Source organism: Argiope bruennichi, chromosome 7, assembly GCF_947563725.1.
Source record: "Argiope bruennichi chromosome 7, qqArgBrue1.1, whole genome shotgun sequence".
NCBI classification, from domain to species: Eukaryota; Metazoa; Arthropoda; class Arachnida; order Araneae; family Araneidae; genus Argiope; species Argiope bruennichi.
Window position 1 is genome coordinate 30766359 of NC_079157.1, and position 22342 is coordinate 30788700.

Below are 22342 nucleotides of genomic sequence, written 5' to 3' on the forward strand. Positions count from 1 at the left end.
TCATGTGTAATATAATCCTATATGCAACCAATCTTAACTTATGTGTCGTGTTCATAGCTATATTCCCACATGTAATTTCAAAAATATTGAAGCAACTGAAAAGGAAATGGTCAGAATGATAGTCATAGTGTAATAATACTTATAAAATTAGAGATATTCTTAAAATCTCCAGCATCAAAGACTTCATAACTTAAGTTCTCTAAAAATTTCTTTTAAATTTCGAATAATTTCAAAAACACTACATTCTCCCCCCCCCCCCTCCATAATAAAAAGTGCTGTAGATTTATCATATATAAATAATGCTTCATAATTCCCATTGCCATCTTCTCAAACATCTGCTAAGAATTGATTCTTATCTTGTTTCTGTATAGCTTCATTAGCATGGTTGGTTTGTCACCTTGCTCTAATCCCCCCCCCCCCTCCCAGGTTCAATCTTTGGTTTATGTATAGTGCTTATACTGGTTGCACACCATTTACAACACCATTCAATTCCACATAAAATTCAGATTTTAATTTACTCTTTTGCAGTTTCATTTATTCAGTAATGATATCTTAGCAATTCTTCCTTTCTTTACTGTTTATTAAAATTGAATCTAAAACTAAATTTTACTCCAAATGTTTTCTTTGAACTTCTATTTTGTTCCTTAACCAATATTTTAAGGTCATTATTTTCCACTTATTCTAATCATGGATTGTCATAGTCTCAAAATATCTAAAATTAACATGAAATGCAGTTGAAGGTACCAGATGAAGAGGCTAATGAATTACATTAAATCTTCAATAATGTGATGTTATTATGATGGTATAATGCATATAATGAACCTTAAAATAAAATTTATAATCCATTTTGTAATTTATTTTATTAATAAATTGTACCAAATCATCATCAGTAAAATACGATTAATGTAAAAGGCCATTTTAACAACTTTTTTCTCTTTTCTGTAGATATATGCATAAAAACTGCTTTGATTTAATTATATAAAACAGATTTATCATGATCTTATTTAAATGCAGTATATTGATTTCTTTTGTATAGAGCTTTCTTAAAAATTTCTTCTTTAAAACGAATGATTTTAATATATATATATATATATTTAAGTAGATCAGTTATGAAAATTAGAAACAGAGTGGGAAATTTACAAAAACAACACATTTATTTGCCTGTCGGAGAGAAAATTAATGTATCAATATATATATATATATATATATATATATATATATATATATATTAAAAATGCCATATGAAATACTAATATAAAGTGAATTGAAAATAGTGATTTAATACATACTTAATGAAGTTTGGTTGGAATTAGGTAGAATGGTATGAAAAATCAAATCTTTAATGAATGACATGATGCATATTTTTTTAGAAATAATTCTGTGACATTAAATATCTTTAATTTATAATATACTTTCATTATATATAAAGTTGATAAGTGACATTTAGAATCATATTTTAATCAAGTAAATGTTTTCACGATTGTCTCTAATTTACTAAGTACAAAGATACTTTCTTTCTTATGCTTAATGATGCATGTCTCCTATGTTGAATATTGTGTATATATGTAGAGATAAAAGTACCAAATTATGACACATTACATAGTTTTTGAGAATTTACAAGTTGAGTTTCTTTAAAATCTTAGAATAAGGAAATAGTTTGTAAGAGAATTCTCATCTTTTAGATACCTTTATTAATTATTTTTCTTTTGATGTTCCGAAGCACAAAAATTTAATATTATAAAGGGAGATAATTTTGATTGCTTTTGTATTTATTTTAAATATTTTATCATTATTCTTTTAAATTAAACAGAGTCAGTGAGAAAATAATGCAGATTCATACTCACATATAAAATATTGTTATATTTTATGAATGAGCATTAAAATAAGAAAATTTGCATTGTTTATTATTCAATATATCTACATGCTTTGATTTTAATTACAAATATCAGACATGTTGAATTTTGCAAAAATACAGATTTCAGAATTTTTGAAATCAAATTTTATCATTTGATGAAATTTAATTCAAAAAATGAATTGAGATGAATTAATACAACAGTATTTTTAAAAATATCCTAACAGTTTTGTATAACTTTATACATTTTGTTATTCAACTGATCATATTCTGCTTCTTTTTGTTTATAATCAGTACAATTCATTATTTTATAAAGTTCAGCTTATTTTTTATTCCAAGCCTTTATCATTCATGTCTGATTATCATGAATAGCTATATGCTGATAAAATTCTTAATATAGTTGAAATTGAAACATTAAAAACAAAAGAGCTTAATTCACTAATTTTTTAAACAGGAAAGAACATATTTCATTTTTCAAAATACATATTTTATTTATTTGTACTTTTTTAGCTTATTTTCTCTTGTAAATAATACTTTCTAAAAAATACTATTATTGCTATTTTTATTTCTTTTTTCATTCCAGTCTTACAGAGTATTGGCTAGTACTGAGGTGACAGTAGCTGATAGCATTGAAGATAAAAGTGTTGTGTTTAGCTGTCCACCAGTTGTGAAACCAACTGTTGTAGTAACTTGTAATTTAACAACCATTACTGGTGGTTTTGTTACTATGGAAATAGATTATGGAGATGAATCAGATAAAGTAGTTATGGGACTTCCAGGTATGTGAAAGTAAATCTTTATGTGATTAATTTGTTTCATACTAGCCATTTTTGGCAATGTTTAGTTTAGCAATGACAAGCTTAGTTATTTATTTAAAATTTCAATTTAATATTTTTCTCCACAAAATATTTTTAAATGTGACATTTCGATAAGCAGTCTAAGCAATTTAGCTTAGCTATACATTTCCCTTATTTTCTCTATACTTTCATACCAGTTATAATAACAGGAAAGATCAGTAGTGTTAAATGCACTTAAAAAATTTCATCTTTGCTTAGTTCTAAAACTTAATCTTAGTTCAACAAAATTTGAAAATTTTATTAAAATCATACCTTAAATTCTGCCTTCAAAACTCAGAAAACTGAAACTTAATCAACATGGACACAAAAGTCAGTTCTTTATATTTTAATTATTAATAATGGGAAAAGGCCAAGATGAAATGCTAGAATAACAATGAAAATAATTTTAATTTATTTCAACGAGGAAATATATTGTAAAACACATAAATATTGAAAAAAAATTAATATAATTGAGAAGATATTGTTATGAAATGTTGTAAGCATTGTTTATCTGCTATAATATTTTCGAAATTCATCAGAAAAAAAATCCAAAAATTCTTTTAATTAATTCTTAAAATTAAAAAATATATATTCTGAGTTTAACATTTCTACATTTTAAAATATAAATGTGATAAGTTTGGTAGCTTTAGGTCAAATAGTTTAAATTGTAGAATGCCAACACATACCCACACCCACATTCTTCTTACTTATTTTTATCATTTGCAGATTACTTTATAGCAAATGTATATGATTTTTTATCACACTTAATAATTTTACAATTATGATTTCTATATAAAAATATTATAAGTTGTCATTGAATCAATAGTGGAAAGATGACTTCTTTCTGTTATTTTTAATTAAATGTTAGATGTTAGTGTTAAAAAATAATTTTTTTAATCTAAAAATTTCACTTATTAAGTAATATTTTTTATGCAAAAATTCTATTGCCTTCAATTTAAATAATGTTATTCAATGTTTATGTTGTGAATTACAAATTTATTAACAAGTGTGATTTAATTCAATAATCTATATTATAGTTTCAGGTTAATTTCTTTAATTTGATTTTTATCAGCATTTAATTTCATATAGGAAATTACACATCATTTGGCATTCATAATGAATTGTGAACCATAAGTTTTCGCAAAGCACTGTAATATACTGTAAAAAAGTAAAATCAAGCTTTAAGATTTATTTGTAACTTATTTCTTTTCATAATTTAATTACAATGCATTTGTTCTGTATTTGGAGTGCAAATAACTAAATTGTAAATGATTGAGAGTAATGTTTTGTGTAACAATTTCCTTATAATTTTATGATTTTACTAATTAATTATTCAGAAAATTTTTTATTTATAAACTAAGCATTTTACTAAGATACCGTTATGCAGTCAAGGATTGTTTCAGAAGTACACATTTTTTTTTAAATATACCTGTACGAATGCATATGTATGTTTTACAAAACTTTTTAAAAACAATCAGATGCAGCATGTTTTAAAAATTAATGGTTTGATAATATATAGTCTATTGATGAATATATTAAGTGCTTAGAAAACTAGATATTGAGATATAATTTGCAAAAATGAATTTCAAGTCCATAAGAAGTTATTGGTTTCCAAATATGTAACTGTATTTTATACATTCTTTCTGTAATTCATGATTAATAAATATAAGACTATGCTAATAGTTTTACATATCAGTTCAGAAATTTAAAAGTAGATTACTTGATGAATGAAGTAAATTTGGAAGAACTTCAAAATGTGGTATCTTAAAAGTAATTTTCCGAACCAAAGATAAAAAAACATACACTTCACTGAGAAAAAAACAATTTGTAGAATCTGGAAAGAAACATTGTCATAAAAGAAATCACTATAACCATTTTGTTCTTGATTTTAGATACCAATGTACAAGCTCTTGGACCTCTTGTACCTCAGCATGAAACACCTGATATGTCACCTAAAGAATCAGGTTACATGTTAATTATCCCTCAACATGAACCTGTTAATACACGAGGTCGTCTTTCAGCTGTACAGCTATGGGCTATAGAGTCAGGAGCCATGGCAGTAACAGTAAGTTTCTTAAATCCTGGTATTTTCTGTTGGAAGATTTCTCTATGAAAAAATCTTTCTTTTAGGCCAGTTTGGTTTTTATTTATTAAAGTTAAATGTTTATTTTGAATGAAAAAAAATAACATATTCAGTGAAACAAAACTATATTGTTTTTTAAAGAAATTTGGTCTATTATATAAGGAAAAAAAAAGCTTTAGCTATAAAATGGAAAGTGCTTTGAAATTTCAGCTGCATCACATTTATTTTTATCTGTTATGAATTTCAATGCAGGCTTTCAGTAACGTAGCAAGTATATTATAAGCTGTGATTTAAAAAAAATAAAAAAATACATATTTTCATAAAACTGCATCCAATAAAAATGTTGCTTACTTTGACTAACAGTTCTTTTTTTTTTTTTTCTGATATACTAGGTATCTAGAAATAATGACTTGTACTAATTGAAATGCAAATTATTGATTAAAAATTTAATTTATATTAAAGAGGGTAGCTCTTTGCATTTCTGCACAAATTAATGAATTTCAAAGCAAGCATCATTAGTGTCTTCCTAAATGTCCAAGTAGTGCTGATCTCTTTCTGTTTTTAAAACTAAGTTCCTTATTTATGACTTATTGCAATTTTAGTGCAATTTTTTATTAGCATGGCACCAACATTAACATAACAAGGTCTGACATTATTATTTATTCTTGATTTTTATTATTGATTATTATTTATTCTTTGTTTCTAACAATATTCGATGGCAAATGACTCAAAGTTTTAACTTTGTGACTCTGGTTCCACATTTGCTTGAAGCCAATACTATTATACCAAAATCTAGTGTCAATATTTGACTACTATTTATGCTACAATGCTATATTGTTGACTGTATTTGATGACAATGTGATACTAGGTGAAAACTGGCTTCTTTATTTTAGCTAGGTGATGACTGGTTCCATCCTAATTAAAAGGATCCATTTTAGAATGAATTTAAACAAGCAGGCTATCATACTCATTTCAGTTTATCATGATGTCTAAGGGCTGACATTAATTCATCTGATTTAAATTCAGATAAATTTCACATTAAATCTTTTGTTGTTTTCTCCTTATGCTGATTGATAATCATGCAACAGACCAAAGTAGTTATCCACACAGTGTATATTTAAATTTTATAGCAAGCATGAAGTAATATCATATCACTAAAACAACACTTATAATTCTTTGTTAGTAGTACTCTAAGTACTTTTGGTTACTTTTAAATATAAAGCCCTTTGTGTTCATATATAGCTACCTGGTATTAAATCTTCTTTGACTCCTTAGTTTCTTGATTAATCTTTTATTTTCATATATGAATATTGTTTATTTCAGTAATTATTAATGTGATATTACATTTTGCTTCTATTAACAAATTACATGGATGTAATGAATGTTCTTGCAATAGTTATTTTATATACAAATGTCCAAATTCTATTTAATTGTCTTTATTACTTTCACTGTAGTTTATTTAATGATCACTTCAAGTGGATATATTGTATACAAAATTTATTGTTTCCTAAAATTTCATTTAAAAAAATATTTTCGAATAAATTTGAATTTAGAATCAACAATTTGCATAGAATTTTATGCACGTGTCTTAGTTTTTTTTTTCTAAATCTCAACATAAAGACAATTTTTAAGATTCTTTTTCCTTTTTAATTTTTATATTGTTGCTTTACTTTTGAAGTATTATAAAAATTATTAAATGAAAACAATTGTTTTATTGATTGCATTATTCAACAAAATGAAAAAAAAATATCTATTGATTGTATTACTCAACAAAGAAAGAATAATTTATTGATTGCATTAGTCAACGAAATGAAGAAATGTTTGATTCGAATTCTTGTCTTATTCAACAAAATGAATACTATTAAATGGAAACAATTGTTTATTGATTGCATTATTCAACAAAATGAAAAACTACTGCTTATTTATAGCATTATTCAGCAAATTGAAAATCAATTATTTATTGATTGCAGGTTCTGAGGAGGAAATGCCCGGAAGGTACAATTTGTCCAGTCATTAGAGATATCCGTACATGCAGCAAGGAAGATTCTTTTTGTGCACAGTTGCACACATGCACAAGCAACAAAATACTTAAATGTCCTCATCATAGATTAAATAAAGTTTTAGAGTTTGAGATAGCACATATAATTCAAATTACAGTTGAAATTGGACATCAGTATGTGACTCTTACGGACACACCTGAAGTTCTACCTGGTGATTTAATAGGTTTTATATCTACAATGGCTAAAGTTGGATACAGGTGTGTGATGAATATTTTTGAATATATTTGTTTCATGCCTTGAAAAGAATATGTCGACACAAATTTTTCGTTTTGATATGCTTAAAGTTTAACTATTTTATTCAAAGTTTTTATAATGGTAATAAATACTACACTATCCCCCTTTTACATTTTCTGTTATTTAAAGCACTTTTTTGTTGACCTGTCAGATTTCTTATATTTTCAATCTATTAAAATCCTCAAGTTTGCTTATATGAAATTAATTTATACCATACCAGGCAGTTTATGAGAAAAAAATATAATTACATTGTAACCAACCAGAAACACTTGAAATAATTATAGTGTTATTTAAAAAGGGGACTGAAAATAATTTGGTAATATTTATGAAATTAAGGGATACAAAAATAAGGGAGCATAAGGTATATGGATACAAACTGACATCTGATTTGTATCTTATTTTGATAGAAAGCAGTAACGGATTTTTCCGTTTGGAATGAGTATTCCTTAAAATTGCAAATGCAATATTAATTATAAAAATTTAAATACTCCATGCAGAGAAAGAATATTTTTTTTGCATCTTTGATAATTACATGCCTTTAATATTAAATGCAAGAAAATTAAAAGAATATATTAAACAATATTTTAATTAGTTTTTCTTAGTCTATGGAAAAGCTGAGTAGCATTAGTAATGAGTTTATATTGGCTATTTATTTGATGCAGGTATTAAAAATAAGAACAATTATTCCAAACTCCTAATAATATGCATTTATGAAAGATTTCTTTCTTTCTCTTTTTTTTTCTTCTTGTTGATCTATTTTACCTGTCTAAGTAATTTCTTGCAATTTACATTGCTCTTCCTTTCACCTCTTGAAAAGTGTAATTGTGCGATAATATTAAATTTATTCCACATTATAAAAGCATGTTTTAACATATAAATCTAGATGCACATATGTAAAAGAACTTTTATTTGGTTATGTTAACAATTTAACTATTTTATTCAAAGTTTTTAAAATATTAATGATATTAAATTCCATCTATTTAGTTTTAAGAGATGCTTTAGGATTTTAAATTTTGAAATTTGATATTATAAGCAAAATTGTTTTTTTTATCTATGTTTATTCATTGCTAATTATTAATATGCTGTATTAATTTCAGGAAACCTGATTTAAAAGAGGAACCTAATTTAGGTGCTATTACTTTTGATGTCAAAGAAACTGTGATACCACAAGAAATTCTCACTAATACACAAAAAGTGCACTATTTTCAAGCTATAGTCAATAATCCAATAGAGCTTGGAGTGCAATATCTCTTTAACAAAAAGATAGGCATGTTTGTTTAGAATTATTTTCTTTCTCTCTTTTTCTTTGTCAATAAAATTGGTTCCTGAATTTATTTTTTACTCTGTAAATAATTTTCGTTTCATTGCACCTATTTACTCTGTATGGTGAAAATTTTATTCAGTAGTAAAAAAGACGAAATAAAATTTTTATAACTATAGTATTAAACTTGAAATATAGTCATTTAATAACTTTCTGATTAACAAAAATTATATATGCATGGTTGAAAGTAAATACATTTAATTAATGTTTTTCCTTAAGTAACTTGATTAAATGATACCTAAATGAATGAAATTATAAGTTTCATATGTTCAAAGAATTCATTCCTCTTAGCTAAATCATGTGTTCTTAAAAAAAAAAAAATGAATGAAGGATTTATCCTATTAAAATGTCAAAAACCAATTATCTTTTTTACAACCTGACTGCAAGCTAAAATTTATTCCGAAGGTTAAATTGTTAGAAAGCATGTAAAACTAAAAAAATAATCTTGAAATTAGAAAATACACTAATAGATGATAATATAAATTTATTTTAGAATACATTTTAGCTATCCAAGTAAAAGAAAAGGGATAACTTTAGTTGTTATATAATATATCAAGGTGAAAAAAAATTTTTTTTAATCATATATATATATATATATATATATGTGGCAGAAAATACATGTCATATAATATATATATAATATGGCAAAAGTATAGATTGTATATCAACTTTTGGCATTCTATCATTATTTAAGCAAAAATATGAGCATTTTTTTATATGTTAAAAGTAAGCATTAATTTTAACATATAAAAAATCAATCAGATATGTTTATTTTGAAAATGAAATACTTTATCTTACTTTTCATTTGTCAAAGTTTATTAATTATTGTTAACTGAAAAATGAATGCTTATTTTTTTAATTCTAAAAAATTATAACTGGTATGTTTTGTTTTTTATAGGAATGCACGATGTAGTTATGAAACTTTCTAATAAGTTTTCAACAACTCCTGTGATGCGAAAGCAAGAAGTTGACTCACAGCGACCACTTAGTGGGCTAAAATTGAGTGTGACTCCACCAGATGTGTCTACCACAGAACAAGTGGTAATTGAAATAAAAATAAGTGGTGGTACCTTTGTTGATGTTCTTTGGGAATTTGGTGATGGTAGATCTAAGAAAGAATTTTTAAGAGGTAGGTTCTTTTGTTAACTTTTTTTATATATAAAAATTCTTAAAAGTAATATAAAGACTCTTTTTATATTCCTTTTTATTTAGGTTAAAAGGCCGAATTTTAATGGAAGTATAAAATTTTTTATACAATATTCTTAATTTCTTATACAATAATCTTTAATTTTAATATACTTTGCTGTTTCAGTTCTTTTTATTTTTGAGAAGTTATATTCATTTTTATATTTATATAATTTGTGTTTTAATTCTGTTTTTTATGTAAAATTCTCAATATTTCTGAAAGGAATGCATTATTACTCTGCATTCGAATCAAAGTTTTGAAAATCCTTTTAGATAAAAAATTTATAATAGTCAAATAATAATTTTTTTTTTTCAAATGGTTGATTGCAAAATTTATAAAGGGTAAAATTAATTGCTACAAAGCATATATTCATAACTAATTAATTGAAATTTTGTCAACAACAAGAAAAAAGTGATGCTTTACAGAATAATATGTATTAAATAGCTTACTATCTTGTGGAATTTGTAAATGTTTAGATATTTGCTCAAACTTGGAACTAATTTAAATTATAATTTGTATAGCTCATTTATTAAAGCAATATTTAGTGGACACTAATCAAACTGAAAAGAGTTTTATCTTTTCAAAAACTATGATCATGCTGTGTTTCTTTTCGAATTTCCATATTTCTCCATGGACTTTTTAATTTACAAATAATTGAAAACGATTAGAACGTTAAAAAAAAAAAGCCAAACAAACTAGTCTATTGTTATTGAAGTAAATATTACTTGTTATTAAATTTAGTGTTTTTATTTATAATTTTACTGGTAAAACAGCCTATTTGTGATTGCAACTGACGCTTTATATTATAACTTTAAAGTTAATCACTGTTTAGATAAATTTAAATAAACATTGATGCAAATTTTATTTCTATGATGAATTGATATTTCTATGATGGTAAAATTTATTTCTATGTATTTTAAAAGGAACTAATAATTTCATTTTTCAAAAAGTATTAAATTAACCTCTAGATCAATATAGTACTATGTTTAAACTGTTTCCGATATAAAAAATGTCCCAGCTTTAAATATCCTTTGTTTTTCATAAATGATTACTCATAAGTAAATAGTTTATATTAAAAAAATTAATTTCTGAACAATTATTCCTAATTTTTTTTTACCGTATGCAAATATTATAGCTAACTATATACAGATTACCGATTTTTTATAAGGTCCATAATAATCTGAAGAAAAATTAAAAAATTATTCGAAAAACCTATTGTTAATGATTTTTAAACCGCTTTCTGGCTTTTTTAATTTTATCTAGCTTCATAACCTGTCTTCTATCTTGCATTGACTTACGTTCCGATTCTCAAATGTTCCAAATTGAAGTTTTAGGAGATTTAATTACTATTTAACCACAAAATGTATAACTTATTACTTTATTTCTACTATCAAATTATGATATAATTTGCGATTAATTTTAGAATGAAATGCATTTATTTTTCTTCACTGTTTTCCTTTCAAATGAAACTAATTATGCATGTTTTTTCTTTTATTCAGAGGTGAAGAAAGGTGGGAAATATGAAAAGACTTATAAATATCCTGAACCAGGGGTTTATGTCATTCGAGTTAGAGCTTCAAATCCACATGCTAACTTTACACAATCTCATGTTCTTAGAGCACAGAGGCCAGTCCTTCCAATATATGGTGTTACAACCAATACACCTCAGATCCTTCCAAGTAAGTTTTGATCATTCATCTTCTCTTTTGTTTCGTGAATTGCAAAAGGATTTGCTCTTAAATGAGATGAGTCTTGCATGACTGGACTGAATTGATGCCAACTTAGATTTTATACTGAAAGAAATGATTAACGTAAATGCCCAGAATAAAATCTCAATTTTTTTATGCCTCTATTCAGGCTCTACACTTAAATTTTACAAAATGTTGCAACTACTAGAGTGAATCCCCAATTCTGTTGGTATTTGCCTCCACAAAAACTTCTCTGACAGCTTTTCTCAATTTCTGTGGCTTTCAACCTTTTTAAAAAAACTAAAAGGGATGAATCAGTCATTTTTTTCTCCTACTTATCAATTACATTTTTGGAAGTTGAAGACTTGGTCATTTTGTGGCTCTAAGCAATTCAGATTAGAAAGCTAGTCAATTTAATATTTCAGAACTTTTTAAAAATTTAGTTAGATTTTGATGATGCATTTTAGTTTAATTACTTTTACTTTAGTAATTTCTTGAAACTTGACCCTTTAATTATGTACAGATGCATAAAAAAAAATGTATACACACTTTGAACCGCCATAGAAAATTTATGTTCAGTTCTACAAGATTCAATTCTTGCAAATGAAAAGCTTAAAGTCCAATTTGAAACATAGATGCACTTTCTGATGCAAATGTGATTCAAAATAGTGGCCTTCAGCATCAATACATTAGAGAGTACGAGTCACCACTGATTCCATACATTGTACCAACATGTCCAATGGGATTTCTATGCATATTGCTTGAATCTCATTCCAAAGTGTGTCTAGATTACATGGTTTATGTTTGTTCACCTCATCTTTTACTGTGTCCCATAAGAAGAAATCCAAGGGTGAAGCTAAGTGACAACGATCCAGATCGAAGGTTAGAATTTTGTGAATGGGTTCAAGAGATGGTGTGAGAGATGAACTAGGACTTATGAGTAGCATGATTTGATCGGATGAAGCCCAGTTCAAACTGAATGGAACTGTCAACAGGTACAATTGTGTGTACTGGGCTAAAGAGAATCCTCACACTACTGTTGAAAAGGCTGTGAATTTGCCTGGTGTAAATGTATAGTATGGTTTATCTAAAGGGGACTCATTGGGCCTTTCCATTTTGAAGGCAATGTAACTGGCAAAAAGTACCTAACAAGGCTTCAAGCGTTGTGTACAGAAATCCCGTTGGACATGTTGGTACAATGCATGGAATCAGTGTTGGCTCGTACTCAGCAATGTATTGATGTTGAAGGTCGTCATTTTGAATAGTAATCACATTTACATCTGAAAGTTCATTTATGTTTCAAATTGGACTTTACACTTTTCACATCCAACAATTGAACCTTGTAGAATGGAACATAAATTTTCTACAATGGTTCAAAGAGTATATACATTTTTTTCATGCACCCTGTATTTGTTATTACTCATGGCTCTTAGCATTTATATCTGTTTATATTTAAACAGATGCTTGGTGTTTATAAATACTTTAGTAATTGCATAAACCTAATGAAGTAATCAAAAACTGATTGATGACACTTGACAAAGTATTAATTTTATAATAAAATTTTATAATTCACAGAATTTTTATGTTTACAAACTTATTTATTTGACAACTTGGCTTATACCATCTGGCTAATAACATAACAATTTTTTAATTTAATTACTTACTGCTGTTTTTTCACCCCAATGGTTCTAAACAACTGTCTTTTAAAGGGCCATTTTTTTCTAGTAATTGTATATTAAAATAATTTTAGAATTGAGATAGGCTTAAGAAAAAGAATTCATTCCATTTATGAGATAAATATAATTTGATTCTGTAATTAATTTTGTTAATTTATAACTAAATAACAAATCAAGACACATCATTTTGTGTGAGATAAGAAACTGGAACTTCTGGTTTTCTGCTTCATTGAAAAATCTATGAGAATGTATATTAACTGACATAATTGCATACAAAGATCTATGAATTTGTTGGGAAAAATATCTCCAACAGCCCTAGAAAGGGTTCATGTCTCAAAAACTTTACAATCTAATAGCAATAAAACTAGATATCATCATAATCATTTTCTAGCAACTACTTTTTAATTAACCATACAATTTTTTTTCCACTTTGTCTTTAGGTTATTTCATTAATACTTAATTTATCATTTAAAAATTTAATTTAAAATTAGCATTTCAGTAGAAAAGTACCAAGTTGATTTGATTTATAACTTCCCTCTTTAGGTCCAATTATGTTTGAATTAACGTATCCAGCTTCTGAATTGCTTCCCACAAATGCAACTGCTGTGTTTACATTTGGCGACAAGAAAACATGGAAATGGAACATTCCAAAAGAAGGCGAAGGGATACAAGAGTCTTTTGAGCACAAGTATCGAAAGCCTGGAGTGTATCTTGTTAATATCCGTATTTCAAATATTGTGTCATCCTATACTCTTTTAACCGAGGTAAATGATCTGTTTCGTTGCAATTATAGAGTTTTATTTTTAGTATTTTTCTAATTTTATTAAGTAGCACTGTTATTTCTTTTGATTAAGCACTTTCCTGAATTTAGTTTTCACTATTTGAAGGATAATTAGCTTCTTCTCAGGATCTTATTAGATATTTAATTATACATTTAATAGCCAAATATTTTTATAAAAAATTCAGTCTAATTTTTTATAGCAAAGTAGAAATCAATATATGCATTCATTATTTTAATATAAAGTCTTTTGCAAGAAGTTCTTAATGTCATTTATAAAGGTTATAAGATTGACAGTATTAAGAGGCAGTTTAATTATTAATGCATTCTTAATTTCTGAAAATAGAATTATGTTATAAAATGCTTGATTTCAAATTCATGCTCTGTTCTTATAACCATAGATCCCTGAAGAAGAACTATGACATTTTCCTAGAACTGTTAATAAAAAAAAATTGCTTAGCTATAAATCCTTGATTAGACTAAATTTTGCTGTCTTGGAAGGAGTTCAGAAAAATGGGCATATAGATATTTTGGGGGAAAAAAAAAAAAAAAAAAAAGACAACTAATCTAGAAATTGTTACCTGTGATAGCAAAATTTCAAAATTCTGTGTTAAACAAACAAATAAACAAAAAATGCTAAAATTTCCAAATGGCAAGGAAGATGACCAAATTCTTTAAATTTGACTTTTGGGGGGAATTTTTTCAAATGAAAATACTGAGGCGTGTTGATAATTCTTATATTAATCAGGTTTTGTCTACTTCTTTTGAGTTTCCAGTTCACCCAAAAAAATTTTTTAGAAAGTCCTCAAAATGATTTTGTAGAATTGATGATGATTTTATATTTCATTATACTTTGGGTACCCACTTTTGGAAAAAAAAAAATCTAAAAGGTTTATATAATCTGGGTATTTTTGAAGTTTTGAAAATTAGTAATCTCCTATATGATATAAAAGTTATTATTTAGGATATCTTTAAGATTTCCTTTCTTCTGTGATTGCTATATTGGTGGCCATTCATATTATTATTTCTTTAAATAGCAGCTATTATTATGATACTAAAAAATGGTGGTTGCTCTCCTTTTTTGAATTTTTACTTTTCTTCAACTTTATTCCATATATTTTGAATCCAGATAAATGGTTCATCATTTGTCTTCTTTAATGATGAATAGTTGGAGCTGATTGGTGGCGTTAGAGCCATAGTTTGGATGGAATTTCACTTTGGTTTGTGAAAGGGGATCCACCACCATTCAATGTGTCTGCCTTGTTGAAGCAGCTGAGTTTGAGTTGATCATTCAACAACCGCAAATCCTTAGGTGGTGGGGTGGGGATGGGGGAGCGGTTATGTTTATGATTACATGCAAAAAACTTGAAAGAGCTATTCACTTAAATTTCTTACAAATATTTCTCATATTTATTGACTGCTAAATTTATCTGGAATCTATTTATGTTTACAGTTTTTCTTCTTTGCATCTCCTATTTGCATTTTTATTGACATTATTCTAATTTAAAAATGCTACATATATACAATTTTATTCAATTATGGATTTTTGTTATTGAGGAATGAATTAGAAAATTAGTGTTAGATACAAAAAGAAATTATGTATCTTTATTGAGTTGTATTGATATCAAATGAATACTGCAGAGCTTGAAGTCTAATATAATTTACCCCCCCCCCCCCTCCTCCAAAAAAAAAATGCCTCATTATCTGTGACAAAAAAATTAATAATTATGCATACTTATTATTTCAGGTTGAAACTGCTGTTAGAATCCGCGATCTGGCTGTTAATGTTCTTTATAGTCCTAATCTTGGAAGTCATGATCAAATTGCTGGTTACGGACCTGAGAAGAATAAGTTCCCAGTAGAGAGAAATGTTTCTATGCATATGAGTGTTGCAACAGGTACAGTTATGCTTTGCTATTAACTTAATGTGAAATGTTATTATTCTCTTCTCAAACTGTCATGTTTCATGTAACTACTGTATTGGAAGTACACAATATACATAGTATTTTACTGATGTAGAAAGAATCAACTTGAAAATTAAAGTTACTTTGATTTAATCATTTTCTTTTTAAATGTAAAATAAAACAAAATAAGGTTGTTATTGAAATTAATTTGAACTTCTTGTTTACATCCCAACAGGGAAGAAACATAGTGAGAAAAAAAATAATTCTTTTAATCTAGAAGTCTGTAAAGCTAGAGATACATTTAAAATTGCAACACAAATATAAGTTAAATAATTGATTCTGCAATTAGCTTCAGTAATGCAAAATGGAAATCAATTCTCATTCAGTTCAGAACCAACTCTCTATAAACATTTTTAGATGCAGTTGTTTCTACTAAACAATAAAAGTAAAATTTTAAAACTACTTTCTTCCAAAATCAGTTATTTATTAAAAGCAGTTTATTTTACCAAAAAAATAAGAAATCCAGTTTTATATAGAAAACAATAATTAGGGTTTGCATTAGTGAATGTCAAAATTAGAAGATGGTTGTTGGTTCCTAATCCAAAGATAATTGTATCCAATTATTGCATTTTTTTGCACTAATTTTTTTTTATGAAGTACTTAATTTTTTAAAGTCCTGACTGTAGCAACTTAAATCATTCATTTTATTAAAATTAAACTAAATGTTCATATGAGCACTTACTATCAGTTTGATAGTCAATAGTGTGAAACTATTTTGATTTTTTTTTAAACTATGAAAGATTTTAGAAAAAAAAAAATGTATATTATTGCTGTTTTTTTTTGTAAGATTTTTTATATTAGTTAAAATCATATAGTATTTAGAAAATGTCTATATTTCCCTCGTGATTTCTCTAAAACACATTTTAATTTTGTTTTTAAATTTTATCATAGGTGAGGTTGAATTATATATTGTACAAATGGCAAATGGCACTACACTAATGAATGCTTCTGACTCTACTTATACAACAATGTTTCAAGAGGTTAGTAGTATCTTAAAACACTAATAGCATTTGTTACATATTTATTTACAAAATATATTGATATAAATTATAGTAATTTTAAAACTGATTTTTTTTTCTTGCATGAACTTTTGAGAACTCTTATTAATATTAACATATTATAACATAGTATTAATGAATTAACATATTTAACTTTTCTTTATAGAGAATTAAAATATTTTCAGTATAAATTAAGACATTTGGAATGCATTAATTGTTTCTGTCCAATTTGATTTTTTTCTTCATTTTCATTGCAATATTATTAACATATCTAAAATATTAGTAACATTATTGTATTTTTGAGCTAGTTATGCTGTTATATAATGATAAAATTATACAACAATAAATAAAATCTTATTTTAATTTTGCTAGGGATGTGGAAATACAACATAATATTGTTAGATTAATTTCCTTTGATTTCTTATTGCAAAAAAAAAAAAAAAATGTGAATTGTTTTTTATTGCCCATGGTATTATAATTTGTTGAATTATTATTCGAAAATAGAATTCCAAATATATACTCAGTATTACCTATATTCTGCAAAAATCTTATTTTAAAACTAGGGCTGTATTAATCCATAAAATGTAATAAATGATAAAAAATAATATAAATATAATTTCGAATTTGCTTTTTTAAATTAAAACAAAATTAATTAAAATTTTTTTTCTATTGGAGCAAAAATATATAAATTATTTTTCCAACTGTTTAATTTTTTTATTATAGTTTAATATTTCAGTTATTTTTATGTTTGATTTTTATTAATTAATTTTTCAGTTTATTATTTTAAATAATCGATAAGAAAATAAAAATGTTATTGATGCAATTAAAAATTATTGTACGTTTAATGTTTAAATAGCAAATTAAGGAATTTATCAATTTTGTTAAAGAATAATTTTGTGTGCTTTTTTCTTTTTTGTAAAAAATATTTGTTTCTTATTCTTTAGCCTGGATTTTATAATTTCACTGTATCAGCATACAATCATGTACAAAAGACTACAGATCCAGTATTCCTATTTTTATACCTCATGGAACCTGTTGAAGGTTTAATTGCTATTGATAATGTTAATGCCACATTGGAGGAAGAAGAAGATAAAGAATTTGAGGTTTGGTTCACTGAAATATGATTTAGAGCTATTGCTTAGCTTGCAATAAGAAATTTAAGCCTTTTTTTAAATCTCATATTTATTATCATATTTCTATCTGTTGCCGAATCACATTCAGCTATGCCTTAAAATGTTGGTTTAAAAAGTTTTATTTATCAGAATGAAATTATTATGAATTACACATTTACAGGAAAACTGCCTTAAGCTGTTATTGAAATAACAAATAGTTACTACTAGCAGATGCATATTACAAACACTTTATGCAAATTTTATATGAAGACAAATTATTTGATAGTAAAATAAATTTTATCTAATTGTTTTATTGCATTTGTTTTGTTGTTTCATAAAAGAAATTTTGCTTTTACAAATGGAAATAAATTTTATTTACATTTAAGACATGATAACCTATAAACTTCCTTAATTTGAATGGTAAATGTGAAATTTTCTTTTTATCATTAAATATTATGATTGTATTAACAAATTTTATTAACTTGGATAAATTTTAAATAACTTATAGATCTATTGCATTAAAATATATCTATCAAAGATGAAAAATAGATCTATGGAACAGCAGTTCAATGAAAGAAGACTCAGTTTTAATCATTTCCACATTAAATATTAATGCCGCCAATCTTGATTTACTTTTGATTTTCTTAGACTACTAATCAATATTGACATTTAAACAAGTAAAAAAAATGCTCGATTTTATGGAAATTTTTTTCAGAAATGTAAACTATAAATTTTACAGCCAAGAATTAAATGATGACTCTTTGGAAATATTTTAATATAAATAATAAAATCTTTGATAAAATATCAATTCTGTTATTCATAACTTAAAAATACCCTGATATGAGATTATTTCTTAAAATCCATTCTTGCATTCTGTAGGATGTATTCTCTTAATAAGTCCAAGTCTCTTTTCTTACATATATTTTGGGCCAGGCTTCATTAGTCCTGTGAGTTAGGCCTACCTGTCCCTTACATTTTTACTTTCTCATATATGTAATATAGACAAATTATAATGATTGTCAAACAGTTCAAATTCAAAATTTTGACGAATTTTCATGTTTTAAACCCTCCTTAGTTCGAAAAATATCCATCTGTCTGTGATAAACTAAAAAAAAAAAAGGCTTTGATTTAGGTGGTTGAAATTTGATATGCGATTTGTTTAACCGAATTTGCAGATTTCTATCAAATTTTAAGTAAACTCTATTCAAAAGTAGTCCGTCTGTTCGAATACAAGTTAACATGGTAATCACAAAACAGAGAAAGCTATATATATAAAATTAGATATACAAATTTAGCATCTTTGGTGTAGACACTCGCTAAATTTTAAGCCATATTGAACTATGGGTTGATTGTTTGTTAGTATTTCCAGAAACATGTAAATGCAATAGTTCAGAAACATAATGGCTTAAATAGATCAAATTTGGTATGGTATTTTGTGACTACACATGCAGTTTTCTGTCAAATTTTTGTATCAATCAGTTGAGAAAAACATGTCTGAGACACAAATTCATTTTTTCGATATTATTGATCAATACCAGTGATTAATCAGCAAATAACTCGTCAAGGATGGCACGTTACCAAATATGTAAATTCTAAAAATTCAAGAAATTCACGCAAAAGTTAATATTGCATAACTTTTGTATTCCAACACCATGTAAGGGGATTTCTGTCATAAGTGTATTAGAAAGTTTTCAGGAGACCACTCCTGCTAGTTATTTTACATTATCTCCAAGCTTAATTTTTCTTTGATTCTATGTACAACTGTTTTTAAGAAATTTGGCTTTTTTATCAACTGCAAATGAATTATCATCTTCCAAGAATATGTGATGTGGCCTAAATTACCAGGTTGGAATGATGGTATGAGCTATTCTTTTAAGATTGCTTATCTAGACATCACATGAACAGGTTTTGAAAAGATGAAGGGAGTAGTTATAGAAAATTTGTATGCTTGCATTTTTATTAAGAATTTCTTATAATGAAAAAAGTGATAAAAAATGAATTGTTCTTATTTTCTAACCAATAATTGTCAACAACAACAAATATTCTCAAAATATTGTTTAAACTAATTGTTCAAGACAAATATTGCAATTAAAAGCATATTCTGGTTGTTAGTTGTGTGGTATTAAAAACTTTTGTATGTAATTTAAAGAAATTGGAGATTATTTTTCATGTTTGAAAATCAAATATAATTTTGTTAAACAATTCTAATTATTTAACTTTTATTGAAATGCTATATAATCATTTTCTTTATTCATACGTTTTTAAAAATCATGTCTCTGAAGTCGTCTTTCCTTTCTAATAGATTTATCTAGAACGTGTGGGCACGGACACATGTCTACTGGTTGACTATGATGACGGAACAGTTCTGAGAGCATTTGGTAATGGAGAAACTTGCAATGACACTGCAGAGGAAGTTGTTTGGGAAGGAGAGCTTGAAAATCCATTGGTTATTCGACATTCTTACATATCTAAAGGCTACATCGATGCATTTTTCAAGGCATTTAATGCCATATCAGAAGTAAATACTACTGTGCGGTTCTTCATTACAAACCAGACTTGTAAAGCTCCAGATTTATCCATTAGAAATAGGATTCCCAGCTATTATTTGGCTCCAGAAACTTTTAGGTAGAGTTGGTTTTTATTTTATTGATCTCTGTTCCTGTGTGAATTAATTTAATTACACATTATTTTTTGCTGTGTTGTTACATAACCTTTACTGTTTGAAAATGTGCTGGGGATTCTAAAATTAAGTTTGTGTAGCAAATTCATTGCTTTTAACCTATTAATCCCCATATGAAGACAACTGCATCTGTGATTAAAAAGATAGCACTCCTTTGTTTCTTTTTTGTTTTGCCTAAAAGGTCAGTATGCATTTTTGAATTCTGTAGCAGTTTTCATGTGGTAAATGCTACCCATCAATGAGATTTTGAAGTTACATTTTTTTTCTTTAATTTATTTTGGAGTAAACTTATCAAGGAAGGAAATTTACTTATCAATTTAGAATCATTTTATCAAGTAAATAAATCAAGAAATTTTTATTTTTTGATATTTTATTGTATTTTAAAATTATATACATATGTGACAACATATATATATATATATAAATGATTCATGTTTATCTACTGGCTAAAGATAATTTCCTAATCAGTTGAACTTCAGCTTTATTGCACCTTTAACTTCTGTTTTGTGCTGGCTTTTATCTCTCCCACAGGACCAAGACGCTAAGTTTTCAAATTTCCTTTCTAAAATTATATAAATTCCATATATTTTCTTATGCTCTTACTTTCCTACTTTCTGCCTTTCTATTCGTTTCACTATACTACTTTTGTCATAGTTTAAGCAAAAAACTTCTGTTAAAAGATCAAAATTGAAATATTTTCTCGAGTTTATGAAAAATCATATTCTGTACTCCTGTTAAAATATCAAAATTGAAATATTTTCTCGAGTTTATGAAAAATCATATTCTGTACTCCTGTTAAAATATCAAAATTGAAATATTTTCTCGAGTTTATGAAAAAAAATAAAATAAAATAATAAAGATCTTTATAATTATTACTTAAAAACATGTTTAACACATACACATTAAAATGATTTGTTACAATTTTTTCAGTAAGTAAACAACAACAACAACAACAAAAAAATCTTGGGTATTTATTGTATTTAAAAAGAATTGTACTGTAATTTATGTTCTAAATTAATTTAGGTATTAACAGTAAGGAGGCAATATCTTGCACTATTGTATTTTAACAGATATATTTTTTTCTCGCTTTGCTAATAGATATAAAATGAATTCAGATTTCAAGGTCAATTATTAAACAATAAAAACATTTTGTAAAAGAAAATATTTAATTCATAAAATTCCATGCTTTAATTTTTTCAGAATTACCTTTGGTACCATATTGCTTATTTTTTGTAAGAATTTTACATTTCCTTCTTATAGGTCACTGCCTGTTGTATTATATTCATATACCACCATGAAATGTAATGATTCTGCTGACACTGTTCGAAGCTGGAGTGGCTTTAGATTGAATGAAACAAATGGTCAAGTTCTCGAAGAGATTGATCTGACAATGGTTGATTCTTACAGAAAATCCATGCTTTATTTAAGACCATTCTTTTTAAAAGGAGGAATTTATAAGTTTAAATTTACTGTGAATATGACAGGTAATTTTTTCTCATATCTTGGAAAAATCTCAATTTGAAATGAATTTTTATCAGATCAAAAAGTTTACAATTTAAATGAATGAATAAATATTTTGCCATGAAGATCCAATTGATAAAGCAGTTACTAAATTTTACTTATCTTTCTAAAGACAATTCTTTTTTTATTTTAATCAATGATATGCAGTACCTTTATAATAGATAAACTTCATCAAAGATTATTATGTGTAAAAAATATTATAATTTTTGTTATTTCTAATTAAAAAGAAGTAAAATGTAACTATTTTCTATATATGCATACATTTTTGTAACTTTAAAAAATATATATATTTTTAATTTTATTATTTTTTTTCTTTCAAGTTTCATTTCTCAATTCTTATCTTTTTTTAGTTA

At 25.9% G+C, this 22342-nt stretch overlaps 1 protein-coding gene across 1 annotated transcript in view; it reads left to right on the plus strand.

Annotated features, from left to right (window-relative positions):
- The window catches only part of LOC129975841 (uncharacterized), a 92103-nt gene that overhangs the window by 18173 nt on the left and 51588 nt on the right, over positions 1–22342 (plus strand). Inside the window, exons 5-16 of the mRNA XM_056089081.1 lie at positions 2436–2631; positions 4581–4753; positions 6742–7028; positions 8163–8332; positions 9285–9515; positions 11072–11251; positions 13480–13700; positions 15462–15612; positions 16570–16658; positions 17621–17779; positions 20091–20413; positions 21729–21952. Of these exons, the coding sequence (XP_055945056.1) occupies positions 2436–2631; positions 4581–4753; positions 6742–7028; positions 8163–8332; positions 9285–9515; positions 11072–11251; positions 13480–13700; positions 15462–15612; positions 16570–16658; positions 17621–17779; positions 20091–20413; positions 21729–21952 (2404 nt within the window). The remainder of the gene's footprint in view (positions 1–2435; positions 2632–4580; positions 4754–6741; positions 7029–8162; positions 8333–9284; positions 9516–11071; positions 11252–13479; positions 13701–15461; positions 15613–16569; positions 16659–17620; positions 17780–20090; positions 20414–21728; positions 21953–22342) is intronic.